Below are 21,643 nucleotides of genomic sequence, written 5' to 3'. Positions count from 1 at the left end.
AGCAAATATCTCTAAATAAATACACATCATAAATCTCAGCAATTTGTCCTTTCTTCCCAAGCCTGATTATTCACACTAAATGCGAAGAATCACTGTAAGCACATAAATAAGTAAGTACTAGAATGAGGCTTTCCAGCCATGTCATACTCACGAGTGGCTCATACTCGTATGGTGCAGCATATTCCTCAGCGTATGTTGTCAAGGCATACCTAAGAGGGACAAGTCAATATCTGAGAAAAGAACGACTCCAAAAAGAAAGATATTCAAAGTGTTTAGTGTTACAGACTTCACACAAAATAAAAACATTTTAAGGAAGATTGGCCCCAACAAAAAATTTTAAAACCTTCAACCGTCCCAGACCTTGTTTATAGCGTTACCTACCATCACAGGATGCCCTTCCTTCAATCACTTCCCATTCAACACCACTTACTCCTCTCCTCTATTAATGATACTCTACCAGTCCCAAGTCCCTGAGCTCAGGTGCATTCCAAACTTTTGGGATTCCCTTTACCATCTACTTTCTGTCCCTTGAACATTTTTGGCCCTAGGCCCCATGTTCCCTGACAGATGACAACAAAAAAAGAGAAGAGAAGATCGCCAGGTGGACTGAGATTATGTATCTCCCCAACTTCCACCCCATTAAACACACAAAAATGCTGAATAAATACATCCTCCCTCCCCCAAGTCTGTAAGCACCGCTTAGCTCCAAAGGGAAACTCAAAGGTACTAGAAATGAAGAGGATACTCACTAGAATAGGAAGTCATAAGATGATGTGCCAAGGCTAGAAGCTAGAGTTTGAACTGCACATGAAGGGCTGGAGACATGGCCTTGGGTTCACAGAAGGCAAAGAGCTAACCTCCGACTTATAGCCAGGAGCCTGTAAAGTCTGCACCCTCACATAAAAGAAACCAAAGAAACTCCAGCCACCTGTACAGAGAAACTGGTGAGAAAGTTTCTCTGTTTGGAACTCAGGGTGGGAGAAAAATCTTTTTAAGAGAAATAATTAAATTTTAAAATTTAAATTAAATTTTAAAAAGCCTTACTTCTGTTTCTGGAAATATTATGAGACTACAATATCGAAGAAACTCCTCTGAGAATTGCACACCTAAAAATGTTGGGCACAAGGAAATTTAACCATTTTAATGCATGGCTCTGCTGGTGGGAAAGAGAATTCAACAAGCAAAAGAATTCCAAAATAACAAGAAAGTCGAACTCAGAATGGTTATTGGATACAGGTGCTAATATTTTATTTGGTGGTAACCACCAGTTCCTGTTAGGCTTTTGAGGTGTGGCTTCCAGAGTAATAGCATTAGCATTATCTGGAAACTTGTTAGGAATACATACAACTGGGATCCAGCCTCAATCTGCTGAATTAGAAACCCAGGGGTAGGGCCCAGCAGTCTGTGTTTTAACAAGCCTTCTAGGTGATGCTCATGCACACTTAAGTTTGAGTACTGGCAGCTAAAAGAACAAAAATTAGAAGTGTAAGTTTCAAACTAGCAAATACATTTTTAAAAAGACCAATCTAATAAAAAAGTAGGAAAGGAGGTGCCTGAGTGGCTCAGTCAGTTAAGCGTCTGTCTTCCACTCAGGTCAAGATCACAAGGTCCTGGGATGGAGCCCCATGTCTGGCTCCCTGCTCAGTAGGGAGTCCATTTCTCCCTCTGCCCCTGATCCCACTAGTGCTCTCTCTCCCTCTCTCTCTCTCTCTCAAATAAATAAATAAAATCTTTTTTTTTTTAAAGGCAGGAAAGGAGAATTAAAGGAAGAAAAGAAAATCATTTCTGTTCATAAGACAAATTAAAATCATAAAAATAAAAATAAATATCTTTGCAATCAAAATGAAAGTAAAGGTTAAACTCATCAGTGAAAGCATTTCTCAGACTTAAACTGAATGTGTATTACATAGTACAACTCTATGTTTCTATACCTAGAATACCTAAACCTAGAATAAAATTATTTTCAACGAAAGTTTGAAGGTAAAATCATATAAAAAGATACACAAAAAAAGATACATCCAGAAAATATTAACACGAAGTTAGTGTTCTTATATTAATAACATGTAATTCACTTTCTGTCAAAAGTTTTTAGTTATAAAGACCATTACCTACTGATCAAAGCACCAAGAATATCCTAAGTCAATAGAGCTAACAACACATTGAATATGTAAGTCAACAAATGACAGAATCACAAAAATAAAATGACAAGTCTACAGTCAGGACAAGATTGTGATCCTAGATCACAATCCTAGGTCCTTTGGTTCCTTAAACCCAAATATTTACATATACCCTCCAAAACCATATAGAGCAGCAGCAAAAGCAAGTGAAATCACAAAATTGCCCACCCTAGAGTATAAGACTACAAATTTCGGTTTACATGTAGGTGGGAGAACAATCCAAAATCAGGAGCACCAGAACCAGAGCCTATTCTGAAGCAAAATCAGGTAGGGATTACATGGAAGAGAGGAGAGGGTGGCAAGTCCATCATGGGGATGGAACACAGAAGGCATCAGTCCCAAAAAGGAAGGATCGTTCCCCTTGGGGAAATACTGAGAACAAGTCTGAGACTAGCAGATCTGAACATTGGCTTTCCAAGAAAGAGGCCCGGAAAGTATTCAAGACCACAGTGACAGTCTTAAGAAGGTGCTGCCTCTGGGAAGGTAAAGAAAAATAAGAACTCATGTTCAGAAATTAAGGGTCCACGCTTTAAACCACAGCACTTTAAAAAAAGATGCCTTTAATGAGACAACGTTCACTGCAGTGATCCAACAATAGAGGGCACTCTTGAACTAAGAGATTGAGAAAACGGTCCAAATGTCTTATTGCCCCTCCTTAGAATTAACTGATTGTTGCTAGTCCAGGAAAATTCAACATACTCAAGATGAACAGAGAGTGCAACATTACTGTAAGATGAAAACAGTAAATGAGAATCAAAACTAAACTGATGAAACTTTCTCCAGAAAAATTCCCAAACAGTCAGAGAAGTCCTCCTACAGTCTTTCTATTCAATGAACTGGATTCTATTCTATGAATCGGAGATTTGAAAAAATGCAGTAAAACAAGAAAAAGAAAAAGTGTAATAATTGGGATGGAAAAAACAGAATTTTCATCTTCCACAGATGATAGTCTACATTAAAACAATCCAAGAGAATCTACAAATCATAACAGTCAAGTATCATGAAGGTTGTTAGATACAAGATCAATATACAAAAATAGCATACCCATATACCAGCAACAAGAAATTAGAAAGCATAATTAAAGTGGAAATGTCCTATTTATAACTATAATAAAATCTCTAGTGTTCCTATATGAATACATCTAAAAGAACACTTAAAAGACATTTATGACAAAAATTATAAAATTTGCTTAAGGACATAAAATAACTCATGTATTTATAGACTCAATATATGTTCCATATACATACATGTGTGTATGTAAATTTCTAAAAGGTTCATAATCTGGCATTTTATATATAACTCTTGATTAAATTGTCATTTAAAATTTCTATTAATCAAAAGACAACATAAACAGTGTTCCAAGAGAAATCACAGGCAAGAAGATATTTATTTTAAAATGAAGTCAAATAATATTAGTATCCAGAATAGATAAAAAATGCTTAGAAATCAATAAAAGACAATATTCTATAGAAAAATGGCCTAAGGCTATAAATAGCTCACAGTGGAAGAAAATAAAAGGGCTAATAAACACTTGAAAACAAATTCAGTCTTAAAACTGTCTTTGGGATGCCTGGATGGCTCAGTTGGTTAAGCCGCTGCCTTTGGCTCAGGTCATGATCCTGGGGTCCTGGGATCGAGTCCCACATCGGGGTCCTGGGATCGAGTCCCACATCGGGATCCTTGCTCGGTGGGGAGCCTGCTTCTATCGCTGCCTCTGCCTGCCTCTCTGCATGCTTGTGTGTACTCTCTCTCTCTCTCTTTCTGGCAAATTAAAAAAAAAAAAATCTTAAAAAAAAAAAACTGTCTTAAATTCAATAGTGAAATGGTAAAACAACCACAAAGTGCCACTGTATTAAATCCATTTGGTAAAAATTAAAAATCTCTACAATGTATACAAGAATATGAAAGAGTATATTCACACACTATGAGTGGCAATATCTTGCAAAACTGAAGGTGCATATATCTTAATAAGTGGCAATTATATTTTTGAGTATTAAGAAATCCTTGCATATATACTCAAGGTAAGAGATATAAGGATATTCAATCTAGCTTTATTTGTAACAGTGAAAAACTGGAAGCCAATGTCCATCAATATGGTGGATATGTTGGATGACTCTATAATTCATGATAAATTGTTTCTCTAAAAAGAATTTTTAAATATGGCAAAACTATTAACTTATAGTATAACTCAGTAATAAGTAGATGGATGTCCGAAGAGTATTTTATATGAAAATATTCCATAATCTTAAAATGTTTAAGTGTTAATAGATGACAGTGAACTTGTTTCTCTACCCTATTCTCATCCAAAGTTATGACTCAAATAGTATAATTATCAGTCAAATAGAGTGTTACTTTGGGCAGGCCAATTTGCAAGGTGGAATTGAGCAACTCTTGATGCACCTAAAGCAAGCAGAAACCCATTCCACTCAAGCTCAGGCCCTTCTCCCATTCTTTATTATCAACTCCAAGCACAAAGTCTGATACAAGGCAGGCACTGAGAAATTAATCAAACACATATAAAGCAATAAAAAAATTTAGATATAAATAAATAAATACAGATTTACTATAAGAAATCAAAGTAAATAAAGGTGGAAGGTTAAAATATTCAGTGATCTTTCTGAAAATGCAATGTGACTCATCAATATGGAAACTTTTACAATACTGAATGATGACTGTTAGTCAGTTATAAACCATTTGATAACATTCCCCCATCCCCACTTTTCAATCTGAAGAATAGGGAAAAATCTTTAAGTGATATATATTTTATCCAATTTGAGACAAGATGGTCTTTTGAAAATAAAACCATGGAAAATCAACATAGATCTTCCTTTTAGATATCAGCTAAAGGCTATAGCCAAATAAAGAATATAATGAAAGAATAAGTCCATTAGAAGGCAAATGGCCTTCAGAGAAACTCAAGAAAGCAAGAAAAGAAAACTAAGGGAGGCATGGGTTCTAGGCACAAGAAAGAGGTTTCCTGGCTCATAAAGAGACCTCCCTGGAGGTTCTGGGAGCAGAGCTGCAGGACACCAAAGTCAGTGCTCCAGTCTGACTTATGACAGCCAACAATAACTTCAGTTCATTGTCTGGAATCACCCCAAGGAAGCCTGTGCCATGGGTCGCTGCTGAGCACTCTGTCACTACCCAGAGCTAAAAGGTCCAAATATCAGCCCCCAGTTCAGATTCCACCAGGGCTCTACATGGGATTTCTTACTATAGATGATGGAGAAAGGGTCAGTCACTCTCCTGTGATATAAAGTCCCTCGCCTCAGCGGGAGAAAAGGAAGCCAACAGGGGGAGAATGCTGGTCCCCATTCCAGTAGTCTCCGAAGCTCAGTTCTTCCAAGGACTTTCCCAGAGTTCCATATGGTAATTTAAACTCTTTTAATAAACTCTCCTTTTGGCTCAAGGTAATTTTAATTGTGTATTTTTTTACTTATAAGTGAAAGAGTCCTATTATAATCAGGTAATCAGAGTCTGAGGCCATCGATCATTGTAGTCTTATAACTAACTCACCTTGCTCTGATTCCAAACACTCTGTACAACACTTTGAATCCAGTTTGTCTTCCTCTTCCTTTCTTTCTTTCCTTCTTTCTTTCATTCTTTCTGTTAGGCTGCCATGACTGGTGTACTTGAACATTTTGTTTCTCATTATAAATTAACTAATTAAAATAGTGGCTTTTCTTGTGAGTTTAATGAACATAAGTCAATCTCCATGAGTCAGCTAAATTCTGAAGCACAGATAAAATGGTCTTTCTGGAAATGTAAAACTGAAGACCAGATGCTGGTAAATTTACCAGTCTGATGCCACGCTGTAAGAACTCTTGGAAGGTGGACAGCTGGCTTCTGCCCAGCACCACCTATAGTTGGCCACACATGCCCTCTCCAAACTTTACCAGTTGTAACTAAAGGTGTTCTGCAAGATGAAAAAGGAAAAGAAATCTGATATTGAAGTTATTATCAAAGCCACAGTATTAGTTAAAATGCCTACAACTGCACTAAGCCCTGTGGTACCATGTGTGAATCTGGGACAAGATGATATACCAAAACCCATGGAATCACGGTTTCTTAAACTTGGAAGAACTTTAAGGGTCAACTGCTTCTTTTCTGTTTTGTCTGAAGGAGGGGCAGATATTTTCTTACCCAGCTTTGGTCCCACCTAAGAGTCTGAATCTGAGAAAGTGACTCAAAAACTCAAAAAAGCGAGGATTAACTTGGAATAAATCCCCTTGCTGGCAGCAGGAGAGGCAGCACCCACCACCATTTAGGATGGGTAGAGCCCCTATGGCTATGGAGTCTACTTGACTCTGTGTGGTAAGAGAAGGGGAGCTTACAATCTCCCTGGGAAACTCTGTCTCATTCTTAACAGAAATTGTCATTCTTTTTAAATCTCGTATTGAGCGGAGATTCCTCTTTCTTCTACCCATGGAACGAAGCTACACAGAAAATCTGATCATTCTTCCACATCTACTACATGCCAGGACTTTTTTTTTTTTTTAATGCACCACTAATTTACCCTCAAACTTCCCCAGCTGTGTAATTCTCATCTCAATATGTTCAGTTATTTTTACTTCTTGAGAGCATTTCTCTTGGAGACTTCTGTTCTGCTCTAGTCTCAGAGCACTGTTCTCCCAAGCTGCAACACAGCTGGAGTGTTGGGGAGCCTAAGTCTTGGGGATAACTACCATGGCTCCCCTGTGAAGGATTTTCTACTGGGGGTCTCTCATCTTTCTCCACCTTTGTTTACTCCCTCATTTAAAAAGATACTAACATACAGTGTTAGATTAGTTTCACATGTACAATATGATGACTGAACTATTCCATACATGAGTCCAGGCTCATCACGATAAATGTACACTTCACCCCGTTTATCAAGTTCACTCATCCCCTCATATCTCCCTTGTGGTCCCCACTAGTTTTTTCTCTGTATTTAAGAGTCTGGTTTTTTGTTTGTCTCTTGTGTTCTTCGTTGTTCATTTGTTTTGTTTCTTAAATTCCACATAGAAATGAAATCATATCAGATTTGTCCTACCCCGACTGATTTATTTCACTTGGCATTATACCCTCTAGCTCCACCCTAGAAATCAGCCTCAAGGAAGCCAGTGGGTAAAAAGTGGAGAGAACAGGTGAAATAGAGGACAATTTGAATCCGCTTTTACCCCCGATCCAAGCCAAGCCCTTGCTAAATTCCCCAGCAGTTTGGAAGCAGTTCTCCCCTCCCATGAAGAACACACCGGGAAACCCAGATATTCTAGTCCCTGCTTTTACCACCTGTAGTCATGGGGCCTTGAGCAAGTCATTTAAACACTTTACATCTTAATTACCCCTTCAGTATCTCTTCCATACTTACTTACAGACTAGATGGAGAGATTAATTAATGAGAAATAGGATTCCATGATTATCTCTGTGCTTTGATATCCTTGCCTATACAAGGATAGGCTATACTCATAGGACCTCGACCACTACTAGGAGAGAACAAATAGTAGATCATAGAAAATGCATGTGAAAGTACTTTGAAGGAAATGGAGCGCTCTACACATCTAAGCACGAAAGACAATGTACTATAGTGATTAAGGACACAAGCTCTGCAGTCAGACAGACCAGACATGAGTTTAAAACTCAGTCCTGATGCTTACTACAGAAGGAAATTTTAGGAAGTTACTTTACCTCTCTGAGCCCTTTTTAATGGAGATAGCTGCAGTGTCTATCTCAAAGAAGGAGAATTAAATAAGGCGGCAAAACCTGGGCCAGACACATACTAGGTGCTCATTAACACAAGAAGAAAAAACAATACTGCAATGATACTAATTAAAGAGTGGAAGAACACTGTTCTCTTTGCATTTTAATTGAAATATTCAAGCTGCAGGATGGTGAATGGATTGAAAGGGACAAGACTGGAGACAGAGGAACTAGTTAGGACACTTACATGAGCCATCGGATGGGGTCAGTGACCTTGCTCAGGCTCCAGTCTCAGCTTCCCACCTGCTCCCTGGGATTTGCTCTTGCTCTTTCCTTCACTGCCTCAGTGAATGGCCCCAGCAATCCCAGATGCCTAAACCGGAAGCCTGGGAATCAACCTGGAGTAGATGTCTATTCTTCTCTCTTAATATATCTAAACTATGAAGCCTTCTTTTCCTCCACACCACCACCACTAAAGGTCAGGACCTTATTAAGTCTGACCTTGATTAGTTCAACAGCCATCCTTCTGACGGCAATTCCAGTCCTCTGATAACTGCCTTCTGCTTTCTAAACACAAATCTGATTGTTTCTATCCCATACATGAAAACCATTCACTCTTGCCTTCATGATAACATCCAAACTCCTTAACATAGCTTTCAGGCCCTACCTGCTTTGTCCCAAACATCTCTCTCCAATGTTAGCTGCTATCCTGAAAACTCCTATTCTGTGAACCAGGCATGCCCATCATGAGTTCCATTCAACCTCCCTTCTCTCTTGTCTTTCTCTACTACTTCATTTTCTCACTTCTTCCTTTCTAGAACATATAAATTTGGGGAGGCATAGAAACCATCTTGACACTATGAAGATGAAGTTACTAGCAAAATTTACAAAGAAAGGAGACAAAAAGACCCTACATCCTTAATGACATCATGTAGGTGTTGCATCAGTCTTAACCCCCTTATATCTCATGCCAGCTGACCAAATTCCTTGATTATTCAAGTTGCTATTAGTTAAGTTTTCTGTTACTTTTAGCTAAGTGTATTCCTTACAGATACTTGAGTATTAACTGGTCATTTTTCTGTCTCATGTATTAGACGATGAGCTACTTCAGGAATGGGGTGTCTTTTATCTCTACATTCTAAACACTTTATTGATCCTAATTCATAGCAGGCAATTATCATGTCGAAAGAATGAATTCAGATATGGGAGACAAATATAATTTCCTCAGCCCTAATAAATTTTGCAAGCCATTTGGATGAACAATATAAGTCTTATATGTTAAGGTAACAATTTAACTGTGTAAGTGCCAAATACAGAATCAAGTTAAATACAGATGGCAGCAAAGATTTCTGTAATGCTGGAAGGTTCTTGTTCCTGTGAAACCACTTTTCTAGCTCAAAGATGCATAGTATATTACTATCTACTGAGACTCACTGAAGACTTTAATTATGACATTATGACAACCACATTACCTTCCAACATGATAAAGAGTAATATTAGTAATACAGGCTTACCATTAATGTACATGGAATAAAAGGTAATGTCCGGATCAAATAGAAATTCCATAATATTGACATTTTGAAAATCTCGGCCACTCACTTGTTTTATTAACTCGCCAGTCCCGAAAGTTTGAACTGCTTCCATCCCCAGTGGATTAGCAATGACAAAAATTCTGCCATAAGCAGCCATATAATTACAGTAGTTCGAGACATAAAGGTTGCTTCAGTTACCTATTGCTGTGGTGTAAAAGTTACTGGCTTAAAAGAACAACTACTTTATTATCTCTGACTATTCTGTGGGATGATAGGCTCAGCTGGGTGGTTTTTTACTCCATGTGATGTCTATTAGAGCTACAGTTATCCAGGCACTTGACTAGACTGGAATATCCAAGGTAGCTCTTCCTCATGGCTGACAGGCGGTTTTATCTGTCATCTGCAAGCTCCGTTGGAGCTGTCAGACATGATGCCATGGCTCTCTTCCATGTGTCTTGAGCTTCTCACAGCCTATTGGCTAGAGTCCAAGAATCAGAAGGCAGGAACTACTAGTCTCATAAGGTCTGCACTCAGATGTCCCAGAGCATCACTTCTGCCATATTCTATTGACCAAAGCAAGTCACAGAGCCAGCCCAGATTCCTAAGACAGGCAAATTACCTCTGCCTCTTGATGGGAGCTGTGGCACGCATGTGCAGAGATGGAAGGAATTCTTGATGACTACTTCTGGAGGCTAGAGACCAAACAAGTAAATTGAATAAGGCGATCTTCATAATTTTACCTTGAGGGCCTCACTGAGCACACATGACTATGCAAATAATCCTGAATGTCAGTTTGTAACTTGAATGGCTATTCTAATGAAGTTAGATTCTACAAACACTTACAGGGATGGTCTGAGTCAGCCATCAATCCACCAAATCATTCTCCACTTCACATTTTCCTTGTTGTTATCCTCATCACCATCATCATAGGGCATTTTTTTTTTAACTTTTTGTCCCTCTGGGAAAATGTTCAACATCTGGGTGGTAACTTACCAAGAGATAGGCCACCACAGAAGTGCCTGAGTAGAAAAGGAAGTGAATGCCTTGCACTGCACTTTGAGAAAAGGAAAAAACAAAAAAAAAGTGTGTGGGGGGGGGACACTCATACTATTCATATTCAGTCCCTTTCCTCTTTAGAGTGCCAAAGGTTTTACAGATGTTAAGTGCCCCAGTGAGAGAAATAAATTGAAAGAGTTTAAGCTGCGGCCTGAGCTCGCTATGGCTACTGTGAAGTAATCACTCCACACACATATGGGTAAGTGCTCTATGCCAACAATGAAAACTTAACTGCCTGAACACTTTTTGGCCTCATTTAACTTGTCCATTTATGTGACTACAGATGCCTTTCTCCTTAGAACCATAACATTTTAGAGCAGACAAGGACTTTACAGATCATTTGCTTAATCCCCTCATTTTGCAGATGGAAACAAATGGAACCCAGAGAGGCTTATAAGCCAGCACAAGGTCACATAGCAGTTCAGGGCAGGTCCGGAAGTAGAACCCATGTCTCCTATTTTCTCATACCATGCCTTTTCTGAAAAACCACACTAAGCCCAAATAGTTACCCTGTGGTTGAAAACACTATTAATTTCTTTCTCCTCCAGTCATGTGAATCACATAAGCGTTTGGATGACTTCTGGAAACAAGAAACATTTATTATAAAATTTTGACAATATACACTAATCACTACCACTGGGAGACAATGATATTTGGTCAAAGTGACAAGACCGTAGTTACGGCTGTCCTAGTAAGAGGCCTAATTTTCATACTTCACCCTCCGGTTGGTAGTCAGGACTTCTTGGCTGCCCTCAAACTGACACAGGACCCCATGGGCATGCTTCTCACCCAGCTTATATTCTATGCCAGAGTTGGTTCTTCCCTGTAAAGAAAAACTGGCTTTTCCTGTGAGCCATTATCCCAGAACCATGCATGGTTACATATGCAATATTTAAATAAGGGCTTCTGAGAAATCAGGTCTTAAAATTATGTTTATACTAAATCTCATTTACAAAATTGGATCTGCCTGATATAGCCTTTGTTGTTGTTTGTATCGTTTGTTTGTTCTGTTGTTTTGGTTTCTGGTTAGTTGGTTGGTTAATGGTCACAGAGGCAGTATAAATATTATACATGGAAACCTGACTTCTTAGAATGAATCAGCTATAACTGTCTGCTCCTATGGGCAATCATAAAATGATTTTGTATGAGATAATCATGTATCCAAGGGCCTTCTGATAATCAGTGAATTTGCTTTCCATAAAGAGCTTCCAAATTAAGTGAAAGTTGCTTCAGAATTCTTGAGAACAAGATAGGAAGGCAAAGAAAGCCTCTTAATTTACTAATTAGATTCACGTTCTTACCCATATTTCCTATGTGTCTTAAATGTGTCTCTCATTATGTTTCTGTGCCTCTAATGACTCTATCCACGTAGTAAAAGGGATATATGTCAGAGATGCCCTACACATGCAACCGTCCCCATCTGAGACCAGAAGAACACTGTTGATGGCTGAGGTCTTTGGGCCTCCCTCTCACCCCTTCCACCGCTAGTCATTGTTAATTCTTTGGAAACTCACTGAAAGAAATATAACCAACTCTCAAGAGAAACAATAATTCTAGTTCTTGAGAAGCTCAATCTAGCCTCAATGTATATAAATCTCATTTTTAAAGTTGAGTCATTGATATCAACTTTAGTCTTAACCTCACTGCTCCTTATATCACAATTTTTAAGAATTTATCTCAGTCAGGGAGCCTGGGTCCCTCAGTCTGTTAAGCGTCTGCCTCCTGATTTTGGCTCAGATCATGATCTCAGGGTCACACTGGACATGGAGCCTATTTTGGATTCTCTCTCTTCCTTGCCCTCCCCCACAACTTGCACTCTTTCTCTTTCGCTCTCTAAAAGAAAAAAAAAAATTATCTCAGTCTGTGACATGAGTGGAAGGAATTATCCACAAAGCCCTTTTCTCTAATTAAGGTTGGGAGTGATTAAGTGTTGTCCAAACATTCTAGTTCTGATTTTCAGTATGTTCCAGAGACATTTGCTGCCAGTTTAAGGAGGAAAGGTATGTGTCTTCTTCACACTGGCCCAAAATACAGTGGGCTGGCTATCAGTTGAGTTGTGAGAAAAGAAACAGATTGTCAAATCCCATCATAATATAATGGATGTTATCTAAAATTTAAGATAAATGCATCTGACTAATGTCTCCTTAATAACAAAGCTATTCCTATATTCTGATTTTTTTTGTTAAGACGTAACTAGAAGTTTAAATTTACATTATGATTACAGCCTTTCTTTTTATAAGTTGAAGCACATTATTTTGGTCCATTGAGCAAACTCATTCTTATTCATTGCCTTTTAAAGTTGACATTTAACTTCCACAGCTGTACAGTTGGCAAGAAGCAAAAGAATATTTAATATTAAAGAGAGAAGATTCTAAAACATCACAGCATTCTATGGTATGGAACACACTGTAACTAGTGCACATTAACTGAAAGAAGAAATTACATATGGAATTAGTGAAGGAAAAGGTGCTCAAGTATTTACCTCCTTGCTAATACTCAATCAAATAAGACAAACAAGTAATTCAGCAATTCAAACTTAATAAGGACTGATTTTCTAAAAGATTATGTCTTCTAATGAATTCACTAGAATAGAACTCAGAACAACTTTTGGCTCTACAGGTCTTAAAACCCTAAATCAAATAAGCTAGGAAACAGTAATACCTCTCTTCCATTAGAATTTTCTGTTCCAGGGCACCTGGTGGCTCAGTTGGTTAAGCGTCTGCTTCGGCTCAGGTTTTGATCCCAGAATCCTGGGATCCAGTCCCGCATCAGGCTCCCTGATTATCCTGGAGCCTGCTTCTCTCTCTCTCTGCCTCTCTCCCTCTGCTTATTCTCTCTCTTGCAAATAAATAAATAAATAAATAAATAAAATACTTAAAAAAAAAAGAATTTTCTGTTCCACATCAGAAATAATCCATTCATTCAAGAAATGATTACCGACTATGCAGTGGCTATAGGCACTGGGGATAGAGCTGTGACAGTTTTCCCTTTAAAGCATTGAGTTTAGCAAGAAAGACAAACAGGAATGCAAGCAAGGAACGCAACCAAGATGAATAGTGTTAGGATGAAAGAGGCAAACAAGAGTCATGGACACCCACAAGGGACCTACCAAGTCATGAGGGCTGGGAGTGACAGTAGCAAGGGAAGGTCCTCTGGAGGAGGTGACATTTCAGATGAGACTTGACAACTTCGCAGTTAAGATTAAAGGTACACATTGCATTTCGCTTCTTCAAAAAGCTCCACTGAAAGCATATTAAAGAGGCTTTAAAAAAATAAACCTACAAGAATAAGGAGAACAGAAAAAGGGACAAGAGAAACAAATTTTGGAAGCTTGAGAGATGAACAAGTGGTCTCTGACTTAGCAGAAAGCTGAGTAAATTCTAAAGTAACAAGGGAGGACTGGAGAAGCAGTCAGAGCTCCAGGCCCCTCTGCCATTCCCTGCTTCTGGGTAACTGCCCCTCCTTTCTTCCAGTAGGAAGCTAGAAATGTATTCACTAGAAAGGGTAAAAGAGAAAGTCATTGATCAACAACATGGTTCAGTGACCATATATAATGAAAGATTAATACTGATGTCCCAGCAAAATACCCTGTTTACTCCAAGAACATAGGCACCAGTCCTTCACCTGTCAGGTGGTCAAGTAAGGGTGCTTCCTCTGGGGAATCTGACCAGCCCAAGAGGAAAGACTGCTGACACCAGAGCGTCTGGGGGAAAACAACAATAACAACAACAGCAACAACAACAAAGCCCAAAGAGACCCACCTAGATACCTCCAGTAAAGCTCCAAGTCAGTAAGCTTCACTCTCAGGCTCTTAATCATGAGCCCGAAAGCAAGGATTGATTATCAGATATCTCAAGATATCAGATATCTCAAGAAAGCCTCTAGCAAGGAAGATAGATATCATACACTCAAAAAACAAACAGAAACAAAAAAGCATTTTGACAGAAATAGAGAGTATACATAGAGAAAAAAATTTAAGAAAAACAATCACTAACATCCCTAGATAGATAAGTTACTACAGTCATGAAATTTAAAAATGGATCCTATAAAAACAGAAGAATTAAAAAACAAACAAACAAAACAAAAGAACTCAAAAGTAGGGTTGAAGAAACAGACTAGATACTAAAGGCAAAGATAAAAGATAAAAGAAAATTACAGGACCAGACCAAGCAATTCAACATCCAAATAAAGGATTTCCAAAAGGAAAGAACACAGAAAATGGAAGGTACAAATCATCAATGAAGTCAATTAAGTACACTTCCCTGAACTGATAGATAGGAGTTTCTACACTGCCGTGTATCTGGCCCAGCCATCGTGCACAGCACTTATCATGTACACATCAATTGCTGTTTTAATTATCTTATGTATATTAACTTGTTTAATCACCACAGCAACCCCAGAACACGGATGCCTTTATAAGTATCATTTTACAAATGATGAAACTGAGGTACAAAATGGTTAGGCAATTTGCCCAAGATCACACAGCTGGTAAGCAGCAATGCCAGGATGTGAAGGCAGGTGACACAGCCCTGGAACCTGCTACACAATAGTACCACGCAGGAGGCAGCATCATGTAAAATTTCAGAATACACTGCAGATAGTTCTACATGATCTTTTAAAACCAGGGGTAGCTATTCTTTCCATAGTGCATACAGGGCCTCATGCTCGACCAAGAACCCAAGAGGAACTCCATGCAGATTCCTGTTCCCACCTCTACACACAACTTTCTTCCCTCCAATATGCTGTCCTACAAATTTTAGTCCCATCAGAAGCTCTAAATTCCTATTCCTGCTTCCCAGCTCGAAAAGAACACTGCTCTACATTTGGGCTCACCTCCCGGTGCCACACCCGAAAGAAGCATCCTCAGAGAGTAAGTCTGGGGAGAGTGGGATGCTCCCCTCTCATCTCAAGGAGCACAGAGCCACACAGTTGCTACCCAATGCCTGACAACAGCTGCCTACTACATTTTGCCCAGTTCTATAATTATGCATAGCAAGACAGTAAGTCTGAAACCAGTCCTTGTGTGCCTGAAGGTATCTTTACTTGACCCACCCATTCCCATAGTTCTAGGCTTAAAATTCTTTTCCTTCAACGCTTCAATGTTATATTCTTGCAATCCAGTATTGCTGTTGAAAAGTGAACATCAACTTGATTTTTATTGTTGTCCCTATTTTTGTTTCCTTTATATTCCCAAAAAATAAAGCTTTAAATTCCTGTTCCATTGGGTCTGCTTCCTCTGATATAGGTAGGTTGTCTATGTCCTGTCATTCTTCATGATACTTTTACTCTTTAGATAAATCATGGTATCTTTTAACTGGGACTTCATCAGTATTATTCCTGAGACCATCGGTTGCCTCTGCTTTGACGACTACAAAGGTGGCCCATTGAAAGGAGAGGGTCAGATAGTGTCTTCGATGGAAGGGAGGGAGGTAGAGTTAAGCGCTCCTACTGCAGGTCCCTGGGCTTAACTGCACTTGTTTTCCTTGGCATTTCTTTCTCCTTTAGATGCACTGCCTAGTTCCTCTGTATCCGAGATTGCTTTCTTGAACTGGAGTTGGGGGAGACAGCTCCAGGCCCCACTGGCCATCTGTGGCAGTATTATAGATTTCAGTGCTGAGATCAGAGTTTCAGGGAGATAGACTGTTGTTATTGAATCATCTATTGGGTAGGGCCCTGCTGTCTTGTTTTCTGTCCTGGACTGAAAACAGCAGGCAAAGTCAATGCAGAAAAATTCAACTTCGAGCATATACTCCATGTTTGCAAACGCAATAGACAAGACTCATTCAGCTCCTGTCTGAGCCTGGCCAACCAAGATCACAGTTCCCACCCTGGACTGGCCCAAGATTCCACTTAGAGACATCAACTTTTGTCTTCTCTCTCCTCCTCCCCTTCCATCTTCCAGCTGTCTCCTCCACTAGCCCATCATTTTCTTTAGAGTTTCTCAAAGTTTTGATACAGTTTTCAGGTCTGCCTTTGGATTCATTCTGCCTTTCCATGTCTTCACTGGACTTTTCAGATTTCAGTGCAGGAAAGGAAACCAGCGGAATGTTTTTAGCTCATCAATTTCATGGAAGCCAGAAGTCCACCCTCCGCAGGGATCATTCTGGGGATACTCCCTTTGGACCTTCCAGCCCACTTGGGTATGCTACAGCAGGCTGTGGGAGAGATAGGCCAGGCCAACCTCACAGGAGAAATCAATGTTAGGACCTGCACTGTTAGAACACCTAGCCAGAATTACAAGTGACTGAAATGGGGTGGGGCATTTTCATTTAAGAAACTTCCCACCCTAACCTCAGGCAGATTGCAAAATAGCTTAGTTCTAATGCTGGGCATTTCTCAAAGGAAAACATCCAAATTTCTGGTAATGATGACATATATCCATATATATCTAGTACACAACTCAATACTTAGAATTTTATCATGCTTCTAAGTACCTTTATTCCATATCATTTATCTATATATCATTACAGAAATTATGGAAGTTTGTCTTCTTTAGAAAGATGAGTGGAAGACAAATTTCTTTTCTATAGTAACAAATCATGCTGCCCCAAAATAAATATATTTCTTTTTTCAGTAGAAAATAACAGTCTCCTGCTCTACAGTCAACTCTCATTATTCATAGTAATGTTCTATAAAATCGCCGCAAACACTGAATTAGCAAATACTGAACCATTGCTCTTAGAGGAGACACGGGATTAGGTTCTTGAGAGCCTCTGCTCACACTTCCATCAATCAGTGCATAACCTGGTTTTATGCATATTTCTGTTTAAAGACACTATAATATATATTGTTATTCATTAACAATGAACATAGCCAACAGCATTACAACTCACGCCAGAAGTAAGCTTATCTAACATGTATTTTCTTCATAAGTCCCATCACAGTCTTCTTGTGCTGGGACATTAGACAGTGCTTTAACATTATACTCTCAAGTCATCTCAAACACCAAAATCACCAACAAAAAGTACACCAAAAAATGCAAAAATCATGGCACTAAATAGACCATGAAAAGGACACTTGTGTACAGTATGAGAGCTGAAATGAGGAGGCAGAGCTGTGCTCTGTTCCACCTCGGCTGGAAATGTGTACATCGGGTGGCTCAAATTTTTCACCACTCTATGCATATCCATGGAAGAATCACCCTAAGTACTGCTTCGGGGGTTACAAATAAATGTTAGCAACTAGGAGAATTTGCAAATATGAAATCTTGAATAATGAGGATTGACAATATTATCAGTGCTTGCATACTGATGAGGGAGGGAAGAAACCTTTTGTTAACGGAAAGGAGTCTGTAAAACGCCATGTAAAGAGTATTTAGTTGACCTTGGTATACCCTCACCCTCCCACCTCCACAAACAAACCCCTTGATTAATTCAGAAATGTTTTGTGCAATCTGTAACAGTTTGGGGTCTACTAACATTTTATGTTGATCTGGTGGGTGTCTAGTAAAGAGAGCTCCGAAGCCTGTGGCAGGTAGTCCAGTGTCCCTGAAAACAAGACAACAATTTTTAGAAAACATGTCAGACTGACATTTATAAACTTTCAAAGCCATGGGGCTGAATTTTTTTTATCCTTTTTAAAAATTTTCTCATTTTTTATTTTAAGACCAGTGTAGTTCACACACAGTGTTAAATCAGGTTCAGGTGCACAATACAGTGATTCAGCAGTTCCGTGTGAAGAACGTACTGCGGAGATTGCATCTGACTAGTAATTTAGCTATTCGTGCTGCTAAGACAGGGGAGCGACAATAGTAAAAGAATGACTTCAGGTAGGACTGATCAAACAAATAATGGTGCTTGGTATTGAGAAATGGCTTGTGGTTTTATATTAATAGTTAGAGTAATAAAATTGATAGTACTTATAATTGAGGAAATACCTGCTATTATGGGAAAAAAATCAGTCAACAGAAGCTCCTGCATGAACTAGGTTGCCAGCTGGGGGTGGGTACAGTTCACCTTGCTCAAATGATAACAAGTGCAGCACCTGCTCCAACTGTTGATTATGTGAGCGAGAATAACCATGATGGTAGGAGTAGTCAGAAACTGATTTACTTGAGAAAATGCTGTATCGGGAGCACCAGTTATTAACGGGATTGGTCAGTCTCTGAATCCTCCCTCCAATTATAATTTGTATAACCTTGAAGAAAATTATTACGAATGCAGGGGTGGTTACAGCTGAGGCTGAATAGTTTCTTTTTTTTTTTTTTTAAGATTTTATTTATTTATTTGACAGAGATCACAAGTAGGCAGAGAGGCAGGCAGAGAGAGAGGGGGAAGCAGGCTCCCTGCTGTGCAGAGAGCCCGATGCGGGGCTCGATCCCAGGACCCTGAGATCATGACCTGAGCCGAAGGCGCCCCGGCTGAATAGTTTCTTAAAGGTTATTCGTGTTTGCAACTTTTCTGCACTTTGCAAAATAAAATGTCCCAATAAGTAAATGAAAAATTCAGCATTTTGTCATTGTTTTGACTGCACTTTCCAACAATTACAACAGAAGACAAGATGAATGGAAAGACTTTTCCATGGAAAGACACTGTGCCAAGCTGCAGGACTACAGATATGAATAAGAAAGAGTTCCTACTCTCAAAGAACTACTTCAGGGGAAACATACATACATATAAATACCTAGAATGTAAGTCTACTTACATTCCAACTGTTACTCAGAACATAAACAAAATGCTCAGAGGGCAAGATCCTGATCAGTGATTGCTTACAGGAATTAGCTTAATTAGTAACTGCTTGTCAGGTAATATTTCTATGTACATTTCATACTTCTTTTCAGCTAAATTTCAGAGAAACCTAGGAAGTAGATAGTTTTATAATACCCATTTTATAGGTTGACAAGCTGAATATTATAGACACTATTTCACAAGTAAATTGCGAAGTTGGTGTTCAAATCTAATCAGACCACTGACCCGGAAAAATGCATAAAGAGGAAGTAACATTTTAACTGGACCCAGAATGGGTACTGCTGATCGGCAAACAACTGAGGGAAAGGGAATTCCAGACAGAGAGAATGGCATGAGCAGAAAAGCATGGGAACTTGCGATATGTTCGTTGCTATTGATGGGTCCCTGTAATGTGTAGCTGGGCCTGCTACGCCACCTCACCACTCATTCAAATCCTTGCCTGCAGGTCTATGTTCTGAAAGCAAAGGAAAGTAGAAGAATACCTTTCAATAATCCCAGAGCTCATTGTCTCGTCATTCAATAAAGGCTTCCTCTTTATTTTATCCAATTCTCTGTTTAAATAAACTTGTGCCATTTTTTCATGTGTTTCTGATAGCCAAATCTGGAAAAATGGAAGCCACATATAAGAAAAATACATACACTGCCCAAAATGGTCAGTTATTAAAATATTTTTTGTTGAAGCGCATTCTGATTTTAATTATTGATGCTACTGACATTGAAAAATAAGTACTATCTCATAGCAGTTCAGCTATTTCATCATAAATATGTGAAAATGGCCATTCCTTACCATGTGTTATTGGAAAATAAAAAATCAAGTTGGTTGTTTCTATGAAATGCATTCAACTAAATACTAATGCTACATGCTTTCTACTTCCTTCTCAAGGTTAGTATATTTTAATTTCCCTAAGTAAGAAAATGTCTGTAGCAATCACTTTGTAAATCACTTTGGATCAGATACCAGAGCCACCACCCCCATCATCCATTCATTCTCCATCAGAGGATTACTCAATAAATCATCAAGCAGTTATTACTATGAGAAAGACTTGCAAATTGTAAGATGTACTCAAACCAATTGAAGAAGCATCATGAATAACATTTAGGGAATCTTACAAATAAAAATGGATGCTGAGGATTCAATATTTTTTTTCCACTCCAGACTCTAGAACATAATGAATGTGGACGTTCACAGCAGAGAAGCAGAACTCACCACCATCAAGAGAACCCATTACTTTCTCCAAACCTGAAGACATCTAAAGAAGCACCATATCACATTAATGCCACCAGGTTTTGTTAAGAAAGAAAGAGAGAGAGAGAGAGAAAGAGAAAGAGAAAGAGAAAGAGAGAAAAAGAAAGAAAGAAAGAAAGAAAGAAAGAAAGAAAGAAAGAAAGAAAGAAAGAAAGAGAACGAACAAGAGACCTTTGTTTAGATATTTGGAGACTTCAATTGCAGGAATATCATAGCTATAGACAAATGCTGATCAGTGACTGCTTTGAGTTGGTATAATAAAGCTCTGCTACAACTAGGAAACTATCCTACTCAAACCAATTTTAAATATAGTCTCTGGCCCTGGTTCCCTGGTCTATTCCATGGCTCTAGAGATCTTCTCTGACCACTGTTCTCTAAGACTTCAACGTCCTGAATCACCAGCTACCCAACCCAATTTCCCAGCTTTGACTCCTATACCCTTTGCTCAACTACTCTTCCTATAAATTCCCAAGTTCATAAGTCAATGGTAAGAGACACTGTATTGAGCTTCATATTATACACTTTAACAAAAACTAAGACATTTCTTTTAGGAAAAAAATTACTAGGCACTTTTTTTTTTTTAACTGTTTTGTTTTCATGTGTAAGCTTGACCCAAAGGCACCTGTCAGTTTTCTACAGGCTAATCCCAACAGAAAGCCAGAGGGCAAGGAAGATCACTGAAGCTGTGCATAAAGGTCAGCCTCCATGGCACAGAGCAGGGCTGAGAAGGGGGAAAAGTAGACCTGAAGGGAGAAAGGAAAAACACTTGGCATAGTTGATCTTCATTTTAAGGAAAAACTGAGGCTGAAACAGAATACGTGAGGCCCAGGTAAACCAGCAAGAAAGCAGAAATTCCACAATTCAAAACATGCAGCCTGACTCATTCATTCATCAGTCTATATCTATGAAGGGCCAGACGAGTGTAGTAAACACACTCCAGAGGCTTGACTGACTACAGCTTAGTGAGCTGCAGTAAATCATGGGGATCATGGTAATGATAACAGCACATAGCTAGACACTGTTCTAAATGTCTTCACGTTAAATATTCTTGAAAACTCTACTACTCCCACTTCACACCTGAAGAAATAAAGACATGGAAAGTGTCAGACTCTTGGCCAAAGTTACAACCTAGTAAGTGGTGGAGCCAAGACCAAGAGAGAATCTGTTTCCAGGACCCACTCCTAACCTCTATTTCCTGTACCCGTCAATTTTAGACCTCCCATCTTCATCAGTGTTAGAACCCCCAAAATTTTAGCTAGAGACCTG

The 21,643-nt window shown here is 38.9% G+C and overlaps 1 protein-coding gene across 1 annotated transcript in view; it reads right to left on the bottom strand.

Moving 5' to 3' along the window:
• Positions 1 to 21,643, bottom strand: part of LOC111153657 (chromosome unknown C9orf135 homolog) — a 77,246-nt gene that overhangs the window by 17,848 nt on the left and 37,755 nt on the right. The window contains exons 3-5 of the mRNA XM_022512808.1: positions 19,614 to 19,732; positions 17,863 to 17,931; positions 152 to 209 (exon numbers count right to left, since the gene is read on the bottom strand). Of these exons, the coding sequence (XP_022368516.1) occupies positions 152 to 209; positions 17,863 to 17,931; positions 19,614 to 19,732 (246 nt within the window). The remainder of the gene's footprint in view (positions 1 to 151; positions 210 to 17,862; positions 17,932 to 19,613; positions 19,733 to 21,643) is intronic.

The sequence above is a fragment of the Enhydra lutris genome, unplaced genomic scaffold, assembly GCF_002288905.1.
Source record: "Enhydra lutris kenyoni isolate GAN:26980312 unplaced genomic scaffold, ASM228890v2 scaffoldscaffold33, whole genome shotgun sequence".
In the NCBI taxonomy this organism is placed as follows: domain Eukaryota; kingdom Metazoa; phylum Chordata; class Mammalia; order Carnivora; family Mustelidae; genus Enhydra; species Enhydra lutris.
This window is presented reverse-complemented; position numbering and strand designations above follow the sequence as displayed.